The 17,093-nt window shown below is 39.5% G+C and overlaps 1 protein-coding gene and 1 pseudogene across 1 annotated transcript in view; both read left to right on the top strand.

The window, feature by feature from the left end:
• LOC133102352 (uncharacterized protein C6orf163 homolog) overlaps positions 1–17,093 on the top strand; it is a 32,579-nt gene that overhangs the window by 6,459 nt on the left and 9,027 nt on the right. The window contains 5 exon segments of the mRNA XM_061207328.1: positions 104–261; positions 2,699–2,819; positions 2,822–2,908; positions 11,766–11,860; positions 13,311–13,418. Coding sequence (XP_061063311.1) covers positions 127–261; positions 2,699–2,819; positions 2,822–2,908; positions 11,766–11,860; positions 13,311–13,418 — 546 coding nt within the window. The 5' untranslated portion in view covers positions 104–126.
• Positions 8,433–9,198, top strand: LOC133102480 (density-regulated protein-like; annotated as a pseudogene).

Below are 17,093 nucleotides of genomic sequence, written 5' to 3'. Positions count from 1 at the left end.
GACTGGAATTCAAAAAAGAATGAAAACGGAATCAGTTTCTTAAAGAGCATTATCAAAAGAACACAATCTGGAAGGGAAAAACAGTCTCTCATTTTATTTTTAGGTACTAAATCATCATTAGTCAAGATGTCTTCAGCACCTGAGCCTCCAGCCTTTAAAAAGGAGCCACCCAAGGAAAAAGACCTGGGAAACCCAGGGCTCAGAGGGGTCCGCACCACAACCTTATTTCGAGCGGTGAATCCAGAGCTCTTCATTAAACCTGTAAGAAATGCATCCAGGATAAGACTTTTTTTTTTTTTTTTAATATTTATTTATTTATTTGGCTGCGCTGAGTCCCAGTTGCAGCATGTGGGACCTTTAGTTGCTGCATGTGGGATTCAGCTCCCCGACCAGGGATCGAACCAGGCCCCCCTGCACTGGGAGCGCGGAGTCCCAGCCACTAGACCACCAGGGAAGTTCCCAGGATAAGACTTTATGTTCAATTTAACTAGGCTGTCAGAAATAGAAAGTTCTTATTATTTGATTTTTATCATGGAAGACCTCTCTGTGAATAAAAAGCAGGTGGAAGGAAAATCTTAAATGCTGTTTCACTTAATACACATATAAAACTAATTATTTTGAGCACATTTGGAGAATTTTAATGGAAAATGGTTGGATTTTAATGGATTGACTTTTCAAATTCCTGTTTAAAATTTTATTTTAATATCTGTGTTAATTTTAAGGAAATTTTTATTGTTTGATCAAGTATTATTAAGTAAATAAGATCTTCCATTGAAACAAAGAAAACAGACTGAAAATCTGATCATTCTTATAGTCTACAATTCCAGGCTTTATTAATATTTTAACCTAGGGGGATACTGCAAACATATCTTGAAAAATTTCAAAACATGCATTTGTACAGTGTTAGGGAGTTAGCTAATCATTCATATTTTTGTAGCAAGTTATTGAATATATTTGATATGATAAATTTTACATTTTTAAAAACTCAAATCATACAATGTACTTAAATGTATTGAATGTGATTAGAATTTTAATAACATAGTTGCCAGTATAAGCTAAATAGTATAAGCTAAAGTTAAATAGGTCAATTTAACAATCAAATAATTAAATCAAGGTAGAATGTTTTAAAAACGTTGAACTAATATATTCTTTTTTTTGTATATATAAATTTATTTATTTACTTATTTATTGGCTGCGTTGGGTCTTCGTTGCTGCACGTGGGCTTTCTCTAGTTGCGGCGAGCGGGGGCTACTCTTTGTTGCGGTTCGTGGGCTGCTTTTTGTTGCCGTGCCTGGGCTTCTCATTGCGGTGGCTTCTCTTGTTCTGGAGCACGGGCTCTAGGTGCACGGGCTTCAGTAGTTGTGGCACGCAGACTCAGTAGTTGTGGCTCACGGGCTCAGTTGCTCCGCGGCATGTGGGATCTTCCCGGACCAGGGCTCGAACCCATGTCCCCTGGATTGGCAGGTGGATTCTTAACCACTGCGCCACCTGGGAAGTCCCTAATGTATTCTTTTAATTGCCAAATACATTTCAAGAATTGTAAATTTAGGACTTCCCTGGTGGTGCAGTGGTTAAGAATCCGCCTGCCAGGGCAGGGAACACGGGTTCGAGCCCTGGTCCGGGAAGATCCCACATGCCGCGGAGCAGCTGAGCCCGTGCACCACAACTACTGAGCCTGCGCTCTAGAGCCCGCAAGCCACAACTGCTGAGCCCGTGTGCCACAACTACTGAAGCCCATGCACCTGGAGCCCATGCTCCACAACAAGAGAAGCCACCGCAATGAGAAGCCCACACACCGCAACGAAGAGTAGCCCTCGCCGCAACTAGAGAAAGCCCGTGCGTAGCAACAAAGACCCAACGCAGCCATAAATAAATGAATGAATGAACGAATAAATAAATAAATAAAATAAGAAATATTTAAAAAAAGAATTGTAAATTTAAACTGCTCTGAGGTTTGACCTTTATTTTTTTGATGATTAAGATTTGAAATAATAGTAATACAACAGGTATGGTGACAGAAGCAGAAAATACAAATTTAAAAAGCTTTTAAAAAAAAAATATTCAGAGCTGCATCACTTTGCCTCTTAGGGTCTTGGATTTTACAGCAGCAATTCAAGGTTATTGTAGTAGCATTTCTCTTCCAATCACTAAATTTCTTGAGGTAATAGAATAAGTTCCCAGAGAAGAGCGTGTATATTTTGCTGTACCTGGTATATGACATGAAAGGGTGTCTGCCAGTTATCCATGAACTCAGGTGAGAAGAATAGCATGTATACTTCATTCCTCACTTCCTAATAAAATTAACTAATTTAAGGTTTGCACGTGGGAAGCTTGGGCCCAGAGAAGTTAAGCAACTCTTCCACATCACACAGATAACACTGAAAACTCTGAGCACTGGACCAGTTTTCATGCCTCTCGTTTCCCCCGCACCTCTTCCAGCCTCACCTTCCTAAAGGTGAAGGTCGGAGATGTCCCAGCTGTGGAGAGAAGAAGCAAGAGTCTTCTATAGTCTCTAAATTATCAGGAGTTGAGTTAATTGAATAAAGAACTGGGTAAATTTTTATAAATGAAATTAATACCATAGGAATGTTGGTGTGGTACTAAAACCTTGGCATGTCAAGAGGAAAGTGCAAGAGATACTTGAGTCTCCTCAAATGATGAGTCTTAATGAGGTCTTATAATTTTTTTTCTTTGACAGAACAAACCTGTAATGGCTTTCGGATTGGTAACCCTTTCACTTTGTGTGGCTTATATTGGTTATCTACATGCGACACAGGAGAATAAGAAGGACCTCTATGAAGCTATTGATAGTGAGGGACACAGTTATATGAGGAGGAAAACATCTAAGTGGGATTAACAGTGCTGGTTACTGCAGATGGAGCTTTACTGGGGACTCTGAAATCTTCAGGTGAAGATTAGCACCACACAGTATCTTGTTTCTTGTTCTAGAAGATGCTACTGAGGAAGAAGGATGGCGGTTGCAGCCAGGCCACTATAGTGAATGTTGTCCTTTCAAAACTGTAGCCATCATCGCATTCTTTTTCCACAGAAAGAGCTGCTCAATATTTTTCCTTGACTAAATCCTCTTGTAAAAGTGCCATGAGAATGGAAGTCATTTTTGTGAATTAAGTTCTATATAATAAAAAGTACCGATGCTCTTAAACTTACGTTGTATTTTTAACATTTTAAGGGGAATTGTGCATTTACAACTGTTGTGAGTGTTTAGTTTGTTTTACTGTTTGCAAGGACAGTGTTCATTTTCTACCTGGCATAGAACCTATATTTATGAAGAAAAAAATAATTGTAAATTATCGTAAAGCCTGCAGTTAAAAACAAATAGTTTTTAGAGTCACAGATGGGTCTTATATTTCGATTTTCCATTTCAGCTAATTTTGGTCCAGAATTTTATTTTAATTGAAAAGATAGTCCCAGGGCTTCCCTGGTGGCACAGTGGTTGAGAATCTGCCTGCCAATGCAGGGGACACGGGTTCGAGCCCTAGTCTGGGAGGATCCCACATGCCGCGGAGCAACTAGGCCTGTGAGCCACAGTTACTGAGCCTGCGCGTCTGGAGCCTGTGCTCCGCAACAAGAGAGGCCGCGATAGTGAGAGGCCCGCGCACCGCGATGAAGAGTGGCCCCCACTTGCCGCAACTAGAGAAAGCCCTCACACAGAAACGAAGACCCAACACAGCCATAAATAAATAAATAAATAAAACCTAAAAGTTTTAAAAAAATAAATAAATAAAGAGTGGTCTTTAAAAAAAAAAAAGATTCAGAGGTGATTCGAATGAAAAAAAAAAAAAGTCCCATTCAACTACTAAAGTAAAGATTAAATGAGAGAATAACCCAAGGTAATTGGAGTTTTTCTTTTTTTAAAAAGAAAGTATGTTATACTGAGTATGATGTTTTTATTTGACTACAACCGTTATCTGTTTTGGTTTTTGTAAATTAATGTTACAGTGATATTATAAATGTAGACCAAATGTTCTTACAGTTATTTAAAAACTAGAACTACTCAATAGATAAGAAAAGGAGGTCTGGTTTTAAAATAACCATAAGGACATGGGTTTACCTTATATATATATACCTTTCTGATGAGTGTTCTAGACCTGTTTCATTTCTAGATATTTACCGCATTCTCCAAATCATTGTAATTGGAGCTCAGTAATAAATCTCATCTCTGAAATTTTGTTTCATTTATTATTAACAAGTAAAATAATTGCACAGGCAGAGTTTATCATAATAATGTAATATTTAATTTCCAGTGCTTTATTGTGGTTTTGCAAGATACATGAAAATGTAATTATGTCTGATTTGTAAATATTAAAGAGCTTAGCTAATTATCTACATGCAACTAAATTAAATCTTTACTACTGAGCCCTAAATATTTCTTTGCTAGGTGTCTCTGTATAGTACACTTCAAATAGTTTAAAATGCACTTAGGAGGTATAAAATGCCTTTTAATTTAAAGTGTTATCTTTTGCTGTTGGTTATTAAACAACTAGAGTTCTTCTGTTTTCAACTTACTCATTTAATGTCACATCATTGTCTTTAGAGTTCTTCTAGTAGTCAACAAAATAAGTTGCTATTTGGTGGGGGAGGTATTAGTTAGGTGAGCTATCAGGAGATTATTGCAGCAAAGAAGGGCAGCAGGAACTGGACAGAGGGCAGCCTTAAGCCATGTGACGTGTGTGAATGAACCAGGGTAGCAGTAGATTCCGCAAGGCACACAGCTGTGAAAAATAGTGCAAGGGAAGAATCCCATTGAATTCTAGGAGCAAGTAACCTAACTGTGCTACTATTTACAGGGTGGTTACAAGTTCTGTAGCACAGTCTTTCTGTGTGCAGTGTCAAAGGCTGCCTGGCTGTGTGTTGATGTTTTTATTCCTTCTCTAAAGGAAAATGCCACTTTGACAGAGTCAGTTGTTTAAGGAGGGGATGGTCAGGGCAAGATAATTACAGCCTTTTGTAGTCTGGGTTCAAGTGGTAGGAGGAATGTTTTCCAATGCAGGAATCTGGTTGAGATTGGGCAAACTCAGTAACATAAGAGATTCAGTCTTGAAGCAAGTCTTGGTAAGTGAACCATTGATAAGGTGTAAGCGACCTCTTTGCCCAGGGAAGCAATCTCTTCTGATAGAAGAGCTATTTGCCCAGAGGAGCAAGCAGTTCAATTGACAAGTTGATAAGAATTTCCTGACGTAAACAGTGAAGTTACTTATTATTTTATACTCTTATAGGGTGACTAATCTGTCCCAGTTTGCCAGGCACCGAGGGGGTTCTTGAGATGTAGGACTTTCCATTTTAAAACAAGGACAACAAATTAGTTAACTCTGATTTTTAAAACCAAGCTTAGTAATTTTGAGTGCTTGCTTAATGAAAGTAAATTTTCCTTTAAGATACTTGTGATATTTCCCAGTTTTATTGTCATGGCACAAAAACATATTTATAGATAACCTGAAAAAAATTAAACTCCCTCCTTTTCTGGCCTAAAAAATCAATTCTTTAAAACAAACCATTTAACAGAAAGTATAGCAGGCTGAATAATACTCCTTTTCCCCCAACCACCCCAGAGATGTTTGGATCCTAATCCCTAGAACCTGTGAATACGTTCCATTATATGGCAGAAGGGTCTTGACAGATGTGATTAAGTTCAGGATTTTGAGATGGGGAAATTATCCTTTATTATCTGGGTGGGCTTGATATAATCACAGAAGTCCTTATAAGAGGGAGGCAGATGATCAGAGGAAGAAGCAATGTCACCCTGCAAACAGGAAGAGAAAAGGCTATATTGATGTGAGCCCATGGGCCAAGGAATGTGGGTGGCCTCTGGAAGCTGGAAAAGGCAAGGAAACAGATTCTCCCCTAAAGCCTCCAGAAGGGCCAGTGCTGCTAACATCTTAATTTTAGCCCCTTAAGACTCATTTTGGACTTCTGACCTCCGGAAGTGCAAGAGAATGAATTTGTGTTGTTTTAAGCTACTAAATATGTGGTAATTTGTTACATCCCCAGAAGGAAACTAATACAGAAAGTATCTGGGAAATGAACAGCTGTACCATGCTCCCTTTAGTCATTATTTCTAGTTGCTTTTATGAGCAAAGCTTGTCTTACCTAGCAACAGTTGCTAAGTAAGTTAACAATTTAATCTAGAGTCTAGGAGGGAGCAACTGCTTAAATCTTCCCAAATCCAGTGCCCAGACCTTATATGGCAGAGGCTTTCAGTACCGTTCTTTACCATTAGGCACATAACCACTACCTAATCATGGCAAATCATTTAATCCTTGCAAGCCTCTAGCATTGTCTTCAAACCTTGAACCTTTTCCAGCTTTCTCAAACGTCTAGCTTTTCTTAAAATTACTTTTTCTGATCCTAAGAGTGTTTTAACTGTACATAGTAAAAGACATCTTAAATTTAATTATGATCAGAAATCTGAATTACACAAACTTTGTTTGCTGTGCTGTATGTAATAAAATAATTCCACCAGCCCCCTTTGGGGAAACCTTCAAACGGATCCATGAGTACAAGCCATTTAAGACACGCTTTTACACTCACAAAGATATACTGGGTAAGTGACTTTGCTGTTTTCCTTTGTTCTAATGTTTCGTAGCATTATATGATATTCTTCCTGATGTGTAGACTTTGATCAGCTCTCCTGATCAAAGTTGCTTGTCCTGCAGGGGTGTCTGTTTGGCATGAGAAGAATGTGGGTTGAAATCCAGTTCTCCACTTCCCAGTTGTGTGCCTTGACAGTATGCTTAGCCTCTCAGTCTGTCTCCTTATATGTAAATAGGTACGTTAATACTTATCTTGCAGATTTGTCTGGAGGCTTTAATAAAATATTTGTACCTATTCTAAAGCCTGGCACATAATAGTAACTGAGAGTTCTTTTTGCCCTTCCTCATACTTGGTCACCTTCCATACACATAGGAGAGGAAATATCTCTAAGTAATACCTTAATACATGGGTGAAAGAAACTATATTCTTTTTTTTAATACATCTTTATTGGAGTATAATGCTTCACAATGGTGTGTTAGTTTCTGCTGTATAACAAAGTGAATCAGCTATATGTATACTTATATCCCCATATCCCCTCCCTCTTGTGTCTCCCTCCCACCTTCCCTATCCCACCCCTCTAGGTCGTCGCAAAGCACCGAGATGATCTCGCTGTGCTATGCAGCTGCTTCCCACTAGCTATCTGTTTTACATTTGGTAGCGTATATATGTCCATGCCACTCTCTCACCTCATCCCAGCTTACCCTTCCCCCTCCCCGCCCCTGCCCTCAAGTCCATTCTCTATGTCTGCGTCTTTATTCCTGTCCTGCCACTAGGTTCATAAGTACCATTTTTTTTTTAGATTCCATATATATGCGTTAGCATATGGTAAAACTATATTCTTTATTAGTAGCTGGTGACATAAAAGTAGGTAGATCTGGGTAACATGAGAATATGTACTATATATACACTTCTTTTTTTTCCTCTTTTAAATCCTTTTGTATTTTTAAAAGATTTTTATTGAAATATAGTTGATTTACCATGTTTCAGGTATATAGCAAAGTGATTCATTTTATATATATAAATATAAAAATTTATATAAATATTTTAAAATTTTATATAAAATATATTTTATATAAAATATATTTTATATAAAATATATATTCTTTTATATAAAATATATGTTCTTTTTCAGATTGTTTTCCATCATAGGTTATTACAAGATATTGAATATAATTCCTTGTGCTATACAGTAGGTCCTTGTTGTTTATCTATTTTATATGTAGTAGTGTGTATCTGTTAATCCCCAATTCCCAATTTATCCCTCCCCCCCATATATACACTTCTAGTAAGCAAATCAAGTTGTAATTACAGGTTTCCTTCTCTCCTCATCTCCGTCAGATTTTTCAGTCTGACTTTAAGCCTTAAAAGTGTTTTCCTAAGAACTCTCAAAATACTTCTCATATCCTCTCTTCCTTAATATGTTAAATTAGTGGTGATTAAATTTCACTCCTGATCTTTGAAAATGTAAGAAGCTAGAGAATGGAGGGTGTTTTGAAAAAGCTAAAGTGTAGCGGGAGATCAAATTGGGATCATCCTCTAAAAATATCAATACCGAAACAGATAACTGATTTTAACTTTTAATAACTGTTTAGTATGACTTATTATTATCTCTATAATGATTTGACCTTTTACACCCAGAACAGTGGATATCTATTCTTAATATGCTTTTATTGGTTGATTCCTTATGCCTCCTAGGATATCTGAATCCAAACATTAAGTGAATAAATTAAAGCATGTTGAAATGTCTGTATAAATGCTAATGAGTATTGCATAGGGTAGTTCTCAACCCTGGCAGTGTCCTACAGAACTTTTAAATCCAAACAACAGACTCATTGGATTTAATACTGTTACCGAGCTCTTGGGCAGCTCTGGCCGGGGAAGAGGAGTCTCATGTGTCACTTCAGCTGGCGGTAGTGGCGGGCGCGGAGATGGCGGAGACTGTGCTTCCACCCGGGTTTTGAAATGACTGCTGACATTTCTGAATCCGGTGGGCATGATTGCAAAGGAGACCCGAGGAGCAATACCAAGTTAGATGCAGATTACCCACTTCGAGTCCTTTACTGCGGAGTCTATTCATTACCGACAGAGTACTGTGAATATATGCCTGATGTTGCTAAGTGTCGGCAATGGTTAGAGAAGAATTTTCCAAATGAGTTTGCAAAACTTACTGTAGAAAACTCACCCAAACAAGAAGCTGGAATTAGTGAGGGTCAAGGAACAGCAGGGGAAGAGGAAGAGAAGAAAAAACAAAAGAGAGGTGGACGGGGTCAAATAAAACAAAAAAAGAAGACTGTACCACAAAAGGTTACGATAACCAAAATTCCCAGAGCAAAGAAGGAATACGTAACAAGAGTGTGTGGCCTTGCAACTTTTGAAATCGATCTCGAAGAAGCACAAAGGTTTTTTGCTCAGAAATTCTCCTGGGTGCCTCAGTAGTAGGGGAGGATGAAGTCATCATTCAGGGAGACTTTACAGATGACATAAGTGATGTCATTCAGGAAAAATGGCCAGAAGTGGATGATGATAGCATTGAAGATCTTGGAGAAGTGAAGAAGCGATTTTGAAAATTTGTCTGTATTTAATGATCTGAACTGATTGTTGATATGACCAAAGGGAGAGAGGCCTTTTAAAATATATATATATATTTATCCTACAGTAAAACTGTAGCCTACCCTCACCCCTGGCATTTTCACTGTTCTGTACAAGGCTGCTTGTTTTTTCTTTTTATTGCCAAAGTCTAATAAACAGGAGAGGGTGTCATGCTTATGCATGAAATAGAATTTAGTCAAATAAAAAATTTTGGTCATTTGGTACTGTTTCTTTTTAACTTTTTATTTTTGGAAAAACTAGACTTTCTGTGGAAAGCTTTTCTGTTGATTATTTTTAAATAATCATGATTTAATCAAATCATGATTTTTTTGTTGTTGTTAAGCTGAGTGATATTTTGAAGAATTTAAATTTGGCTTCATCACCAGTAATAACTGTCTCCTTGCTTCTTTGGTATGATAGTTTTGAGATGCTTGAGCATCTCATGGATCTGTAGTTGAATTTGCTTCACTGTCACCAGCCAAGTTCACCTTGTGGGCCTATTAACATATTATTGGTAATAGTTGTTCAAGCTGTTCTGGAGATTATTTGGTAAAGTATATTAAAGGCCTTAAAACCATCTGCACTGTTTGACCCACTTCTTGACATTATCCTAAAGATATAATGTCTGGCTTAAAACTATGGTTGAGGGTGTTCATCAAAGTGCTACTCATGATATAAAAAAATTACAAATGTTAAAGATGAACAATTGGGAAATGGTTAAAGAAATGATGGTTTGTCATATGGTAGAATATTTGCATATATTTTAAAATATTTTCTAGGAATACTTGGAAAGGTGTTTGATAATGTTAAGTAGGAGGTCAGACCCTCAAATCCATTTTATACATTATTTTCATCATTGTTTTGAGTGGATAGGCATTCAGAGAGGCTGAGTTCTTTTTCTGGCTATAAATTTATGTGAGTAAAATTCTGCTAACCATTTGAAAATAATATACACCATTGCTCAATATAGTCTGGGAAATAACAATTAAAATTTGTTTTCCTTACAAGAGAAACAGTGACAATGAATCTTAATGAGTACATTAAATGAATTTAAAATCTGTTTTTATAAAGGTCTTAAGTCAGGTGCTACAAACTGAAAAGAAGACTCATGGTATTTTAAATTGCTATAGACACCTTTAAGAAAATTAGAACCCATTGTTTATTGCCATACAAATTGCAATATTAAATGAATTAGTGGGTTTTTAAATAATTGAAATCTTAGAATGTATAATAAAGATGTAAATTAAGAAAATGAAATTCTGCATTAACTGTGAATTTAGCTAAATAAAATTATCTGATAAAGCAAATTCACCCATTAAAAAAAAAAAATACTGTTACCGAGTCCAAACCCGGGCCCCCTGCATTGGGAGCACAGAGTCTAAACCACTGCGCCACCAGGGAAGTCCCTCTCATGTTACCTCTTAATGCCTCCTAAGCACCAAACACCTCCAGTTTAAAAACTTTGGAGGAAAAAGAGCTCTGTTCTCCTTACAGCTTTATATAAAATCCTGGAGAAGAGTGTGGTTGGCCAGACTTGAGCATGTGCCCAATCCCGGGCCCATTAGTGGGGCCAGTTAATGGGGATCATGTGATGGGCCAAGCAGGTTGGCTGCTGTGATTGGCAGTCCCAGAACAGGTGAGGGGGGGAAGTTCTTGAGCAAAATGGGTCCTGTTACCAGAGGGAGAAAAGAGATGTTGGTCAGACAAAACATATGTCCCCAATGTCTTATCTGTGTTTATGGCCAGCGAGGCACCACGAGAGATACACTGCAGTTTGAGATGTGCTTTGTAATTTTAGGGAGCTGATCATCAAGACCTAATCACCAGAATGGTTAATAATTTGACACATCTAAGATGTGAGCAATAAATGGAATAAATAAGTACTGTAATAGTTTGAATTGGAGAGAAAGATCACTGTGTGTGTGTGTGTGTGTATGTGTGTGTGTGTGTGGTTTCAGCATCCTCATGCAGGCTGTGAGCCACCTCTGACAACCCACTCTGGCAGGAGAAGATGGAGAAATCCCTGGGCCCAGCTCAGTGCACTCAGAGCTCTGTCCCCAGCTCTCTGATACTGTGTGGTCCTCGAACCTCTTTAGGTTTTTATTTTCTTGTCTGGGTGGAGAGGGAAGTATTATGGGAATATTGTTATTTGGAAATAAGATCATTGACAGAGAAGTGCTAAACTCCTACCCACAACTAAAGCAGCTAAACCCACGAAGACCTACACATTAGAAGGGCATATAGTGTATTAAAGAAAGCATTCTGCTCCCACTTTCCCGGTGGAGGTAACTAGCACCAGCACCCAGAGAGGAACAGGACAGTGTGCTAATGTCTCTTGAATATTCACTCACCGTTCAACTCGGGGGTGCAGAATGTGTTCCTCCTGCTATTTTACTTCCCCAGTTGCCTCCCTGTGGACTGGGTCTGATGCACGGTGCTGTGAGTTCCCTCTTAATCAGTTAGGGAAGAACTTACCCCTTTCATGGGTATCTTTAAAGACTGACATTTCCTGAAAGGATATATTTCTTAGATAACTCTAATAAATAACTCGATAACGGTGAAAAGGAAAGCCAAGAAACAGTCTATGGATATTTGTGATTTTTTTTTTCTCTTCAAACACACAGATATTGGGGCAGATATTCTGCATAAGGAAGAGCAGTTTCAAGAAGCTGTACTCAAAGAACGTATTGCAAAAGCAGAAGCTGACGTATGGGCTAAGGTAAAAGAAGTTGGAAATCAACCTGAATGCATCTTTGCGGTTCTTTCACGTTTTGGATTTGTATGAGAGTGGAGTCAGGCAGAACTGACTTTGAATGCTGGCGTCTGTGGGACCAGGGTAGCAAGTTCTTCAACTCCATAGTCTTGGCGTCTTCAGATGTAAAAGAGGAACAGTAATACTCACTCTGTAGGATTGTTGAGACAGTTCAATGAAATAACGTGCTGGGCACACAGTAGGTGCTAAGTAAGAAGTAGAAATCATCAGGAGCTTCCTTCCGTCTAAATTGCCCCTATGTGTGGATGACTCCTGCTCCCTTTATTCTCATGGGATTAAAACCTTTTTAGAAAGACATTCTTGTTGCAGTTGTTTATTATTGCTTAATATTTAGTATATAGTAGACCATTCGTTTGTGCAGTGTGTAATGCCCCTAAGTGCCTGTTTTTTCCAAATGCTGCGTCATAGCTGACTCTCCTTTTCACCCCCTCTCCCAGCTCCCCTTCGCTCCCAAGTCCTTGACACCTTGTCCATGCGACTGCCGAGGGCCGTGGGGGCCATTTGAGGGTCTTGGGGCTCACAGTCAGATCCCAGACACTTCAGCGAAGCAGAATCTCAATCCTCCAGCTCCCACTTCTTCCAGTTAGAGAGAAAATGCCATACGTGACTTCCTAAAGAAAATTAGCGCTCCTTAAGAGCAGGACAACCCACAGTGCTAGAACATTATTTCTTGGTTTCTCTATAAAGTAAACATCATAGCAAAGAGTGTTGGAATTGCCCAGCATTAGTCCCAGCAAAAGCTTGGTATTAAAGTACTTCGAAAGTACAAAATGCTCCAGTGCAACGGGTAATAGATATAAAAATCTTACTAGACATGTATCCTTATCAATAATAATAAAATTTAAACTGATTGTGAGCCATTAATTATATACCCTAACACAAGAGAATGCTTTTGTGAATAATGTACAATTTAAATATAACAATATACAATTTAAATATAACAATATACAATTTAAGTATAACTAATGTTCTGGGCATTCTCTTGAAATAAAATCATGAAACCTCTTCCTGAAGACCCTGATGCAGGGGATCTGGGATGGTACTCAGCCTCCCTTCTCAGCAATTTCAGGCTTTGTGCATTTTTCCACTTCTCTGTATTCTCCAGATTTTCTGCGATGAGCATACATTACTTTGATAGTCAATCAAGCAAGAAATAAAGTGCCAAAGAAAAAAGACAACCCAGCAGCCTGCAGTAAAGCTCTCCTTAGCAATTCCTGAAACAGTGATTTTAGCCGCGGTTTGGGCCATGTTAGGGCATCTCTGGCTGAGGCCTAGTTTGCTATGGGAGGTTTGAGATGGGAACAGAGCCAGTAGCCAGGGGCCCCAGGGTGGTTGCTAGTTTTCATTAAACATGAAAACCTGATATATATTAATAAATAAATGAACTCTTTCAAAGGCTGATGAACGCCAAAGAGAAGCAGTGAAGAAAGCCCTTGAAGAAGCAAATGACATGCACAAAATGAAAATCCAGATTCTGAAAGAGGAACATCAAAAAGATTTACAGGTTTTTATAGTGGCTTGTTTGTTGTCTTTTTAGCGGTACTTTAGTAAAAAGCTCTGGCGTGTTCCATGGAGGTTGGTTGGGAGGCTCAGGATTTTCACAGAAGATATGCTGGACTCCATGGCAACAGTGATGCATGGGTGCAAGAGAATCCCTTTGACATAATGAAGCATAATGAATGGCCTTTAATATAATGAACCCAAACCTTTATGGGGTTAAGGTATGAAGGAGGCACCCCTGCCTGCCAGACCCCACATCCCTTGCCACTGGCTCTCTTTCCTCCTCTCAGTGCCCTTCTTCTGGACCCTCAAACCTGTATGCACCACACTTTTTCCCACCTTGGGGACTTTGCCAGAATGTTCTTCCTGCACTTCATCAGACATCAGACGTCACTGGTCAAGGGAGGCCTTACCTGATCAGCTCTGTCCTACTACCCATACACTGTCCTTGTCACCCCACCCTCTTTAACAGCATCACCACCTAGCGCTGGTGTAAGTAAATAGATTGGAGGATTGATTACTTGTTGAATGTCTGATCGCCACCTGCCTGCAGCCTCCATAAGGGTGTGTCTGTCTCGCTACCACCCTCGTCCCGGTGCCAGCACGGTGCCTTGACTTTGTAAGTGTGAAAACAGGATGAACAGAGGAAGCAGGCGCTTCTCTCCCTTCTCCTGAGCTCTCTGATTGCATCCTTTGTCCTAACTTTGCATTTACCACGATGCCAAGAGGGACCTCTGTTTCTCAGGTATTTCCTGCAGGACCAGAGATCACACAATGAGGGGAACTCTTTCCAGCCTGTAACTTGTTCCAGTACACGACTCTGGGTAGTTAGTAAACTGTCCAGGCAGAGACCCAGGGGTTCCTTACACAGTTCAGTCCCAAACTCTGCTCAAAGGAAAAAACATACAGAACTATTTTCACACGTGGGTCATGGGAGGGACAGGACAGGGCACGATGCAGGTGTGATGATTCCTGGGCAGAGGCTGGAGGGAAAGTGGCAGAAGTGTGGACCCAGGTTTGGCCTAATTCAATAAGAACATAACGAATAAACAGTTCAGGGACCATGGGCCCTTTTGTCTCTCGTTTCGGCCGTGAGCACCTGCCGTATATCAGCTCTGTACCAGGTGAGATTAAATAGACTGTCCTCAGAAAACTTTCTGGCAGGAAAGGGAGCTCCACCCCAGGGCTCGTAAGGGGTGGTTGACCCTCCCTGCTTGGCTCCAGTGGCCATGGCACCTGAGGGGCAGGCTGAGGTGGTCCACTGCCCATCCCTGATTTCACTTCAAAACGTGAGGAGCATTTATAGCATGTCCAGATAGGCCTGCTGCTCAGCTAGCTGGGACCAGAACGGCCACACTGCTTCTTGAATAGTGAAATACTTCTCTAGCAATTGATAAATCACCACTCCCCAGGCCCCTAACACCTTCACCACCCTGGACCTCCCACAGCCCAGCAATTTGAAGGGGCAACCGTTTCCATGGGTGTGGGCCTCTAGGACCCTGCCCTGTGCTGCAGCCAGAGGATACACATTTTAAATATCACTCCTGGCATTAGGTTGTGATGATGCAAGGGTAACTTAGATGTGATGCCTGTTTCAAGGAGCTTACATCCTAGTCTTGCTCTAGGTAATTTGATGGTACCCCATATATATAGTCTTTGGGTTGAGTTGATGCACTTAGTGTTAACATAGAAGAAGTCCTAAGAAATTTTAAAGAGGGAGGTTGACCTTTCCAAATTATTCTAAAGAAGTCTCAGGGACTTTGTTTTTTTTATTATTATGATGAATGAGTGATTTGTCTAAGAGGGATGTGGAGGGTTGTTTCAGCTGTAGGGTCCCCAGACATAAACATCACTATTGCTCCTCACGGGGTGTCTCTGAACCACCTCCTTAGAGTCTACTTACCTGCAGATTCCTGGGCCCCACCTGACCTACAGAGTCATTGGCAGTGTACTTAACCAGCAGCCCATGTGATTCTCACATATATTAAAGTTTAATATAAACACATATAAAGTCACACATATTCTCTCATGTTAAGGTTTGAGATTACCCGTATAGAGAGCAGAAAACCAAGTTCTTCTAGAACCAAACAGCATTACATTCTGAGACGTAGAAATCACCAGGTATTGCTCTTTTGTGACGTTAAGAATTTGGGTGTCAGATGCTTGCTGTTAAATAAAATTTCCAGGTCTTGTCCAATGGACAGATAGGATTTTGAAAAGGTGCTAATATTATCTTATTCAAATACAATAATATTAAAAAGTAAATAATAAAATGGAAGCTAAGGGAAAATGAGAGTAGGAAATATAATGAAGTCAGGTGTGAATCCAAAACTTAGAAATGTCTGTATGCCACGAGGTCCTGTGCAGTTATCATAGCTGGCCCTTGAGCTTTCTGACAGTCAATGCACAGAGGAAAGTGCTATGAATCACCATGTCCATGAGGTAAAAACAAATCCGGGACTCAGATGGCCCACATCTTCCTCCATGTGATACCTGAGAGAAACTTCTCATGAGGGAGGCATTGTGTATTAAAGGAAGGTCTGTCAAACACCTGCACAGTAAAGAGGATGGATTTCATGAGGCTGTCTCTTATCTCCAGATAGAGGCTGATTCACTCAAAATGCATTTCAGTAAAAGTAATTTAACTGGAAGGCTTTCCATTGAGTAAGAACACTGCCAAACAGTAGGTCATTGAATTATTTTTTCGTAGCTTTAGATAGGTATTGGACATGCTGTATGAGGCAGTAAAATGATTTTGGTTTTACTAAACCATTACATAAAAGAGGGACAGGGTTTAATTCTCTAAATCCTAGTTCAGAACCCAGTCAAAATAAAGGGCTGGTGTGTCATTTTTAAATTCTATGATTCAAATAGAAATGTGTTATGATAATACTTCATCTATCTGAGCCTCAACCATTCAGCAATCTACGTTACTGAAAATGTACTTGAAAACCCAGAAATAATCCCTAAAAAGTTAAAATATCCCCTAAGACGTTAAACAACGGCCTCTGACTACAAGATAGAGACTCAGGCTTATTACCTGTAGCAGAACCTTCCATTCCCTGCTCAGTGATTGTCTCTGGGAGACAGGGAGGAGGAGGGAGGGAGGAACCTCACTGTCTTATAAGCCTGGACGGCGTTTCTGGAAGGAAAACAAACTGATGAATCTCTGGAAAGACCCCAGCATCACAGCCAGCAATGAAGCGAGAAGCTGGTGGGCGAGAATCCTGCTTTTGTTTCTAGTTCGTCCACTGACTCACTCTGTGAAATAACTTAGTTTCTTTTGTTTTGTTTTTATTCTTTTTTAAAAAAAATTTTTGTTTAATATTGGAGCAGAGTTGATTTACAATGTTGTGTTAGTTTCAGGTGTACAGCAAAGTGATTCAGTTATACATATACATGTTTCTATACTTTATCAAATCCTTTTCCCATTTAGGTTATCACAGAATATTGAGCACCTTTGTTTCTTTATGTTCTCTCTTATCCCTGAAACAGATACAAATTGACCTTTAAATGAAAGTTTTGAAACTCCTGGATGGAATTAATTGCCCCTCCTTTCTGGCATGTATTTCTGTTAAACCACTGATTGCAGGATGGGGTCTGGGTCTCCTCTGCTAGGCAGCGAGTCCCGAGGAGGATTCCAGCCTCCTTCTGTCTGTAGCATCGGACCTAGCACTGT

Source organism: Eubalaena glacialis, chromosome 12, assembly GCF_028564815.1.
Source record: "Eubalaena glacialis isolate mEubGla1 chromosome 12, mEubGla1.1.hap2.+ XY, whole genome shotgun sequence".
NCBI lineage: Eukaryota > Metazoa > Chordata > Mammalia > Artiodactyla > Balaenidae > Eubalaena > Eubalaena glacialis.
The sequence above is the reverse complement of the archived record's forward strand: the minus strand, read 5'-3'. Positions and strand labels throughout refer to the sequence as shown.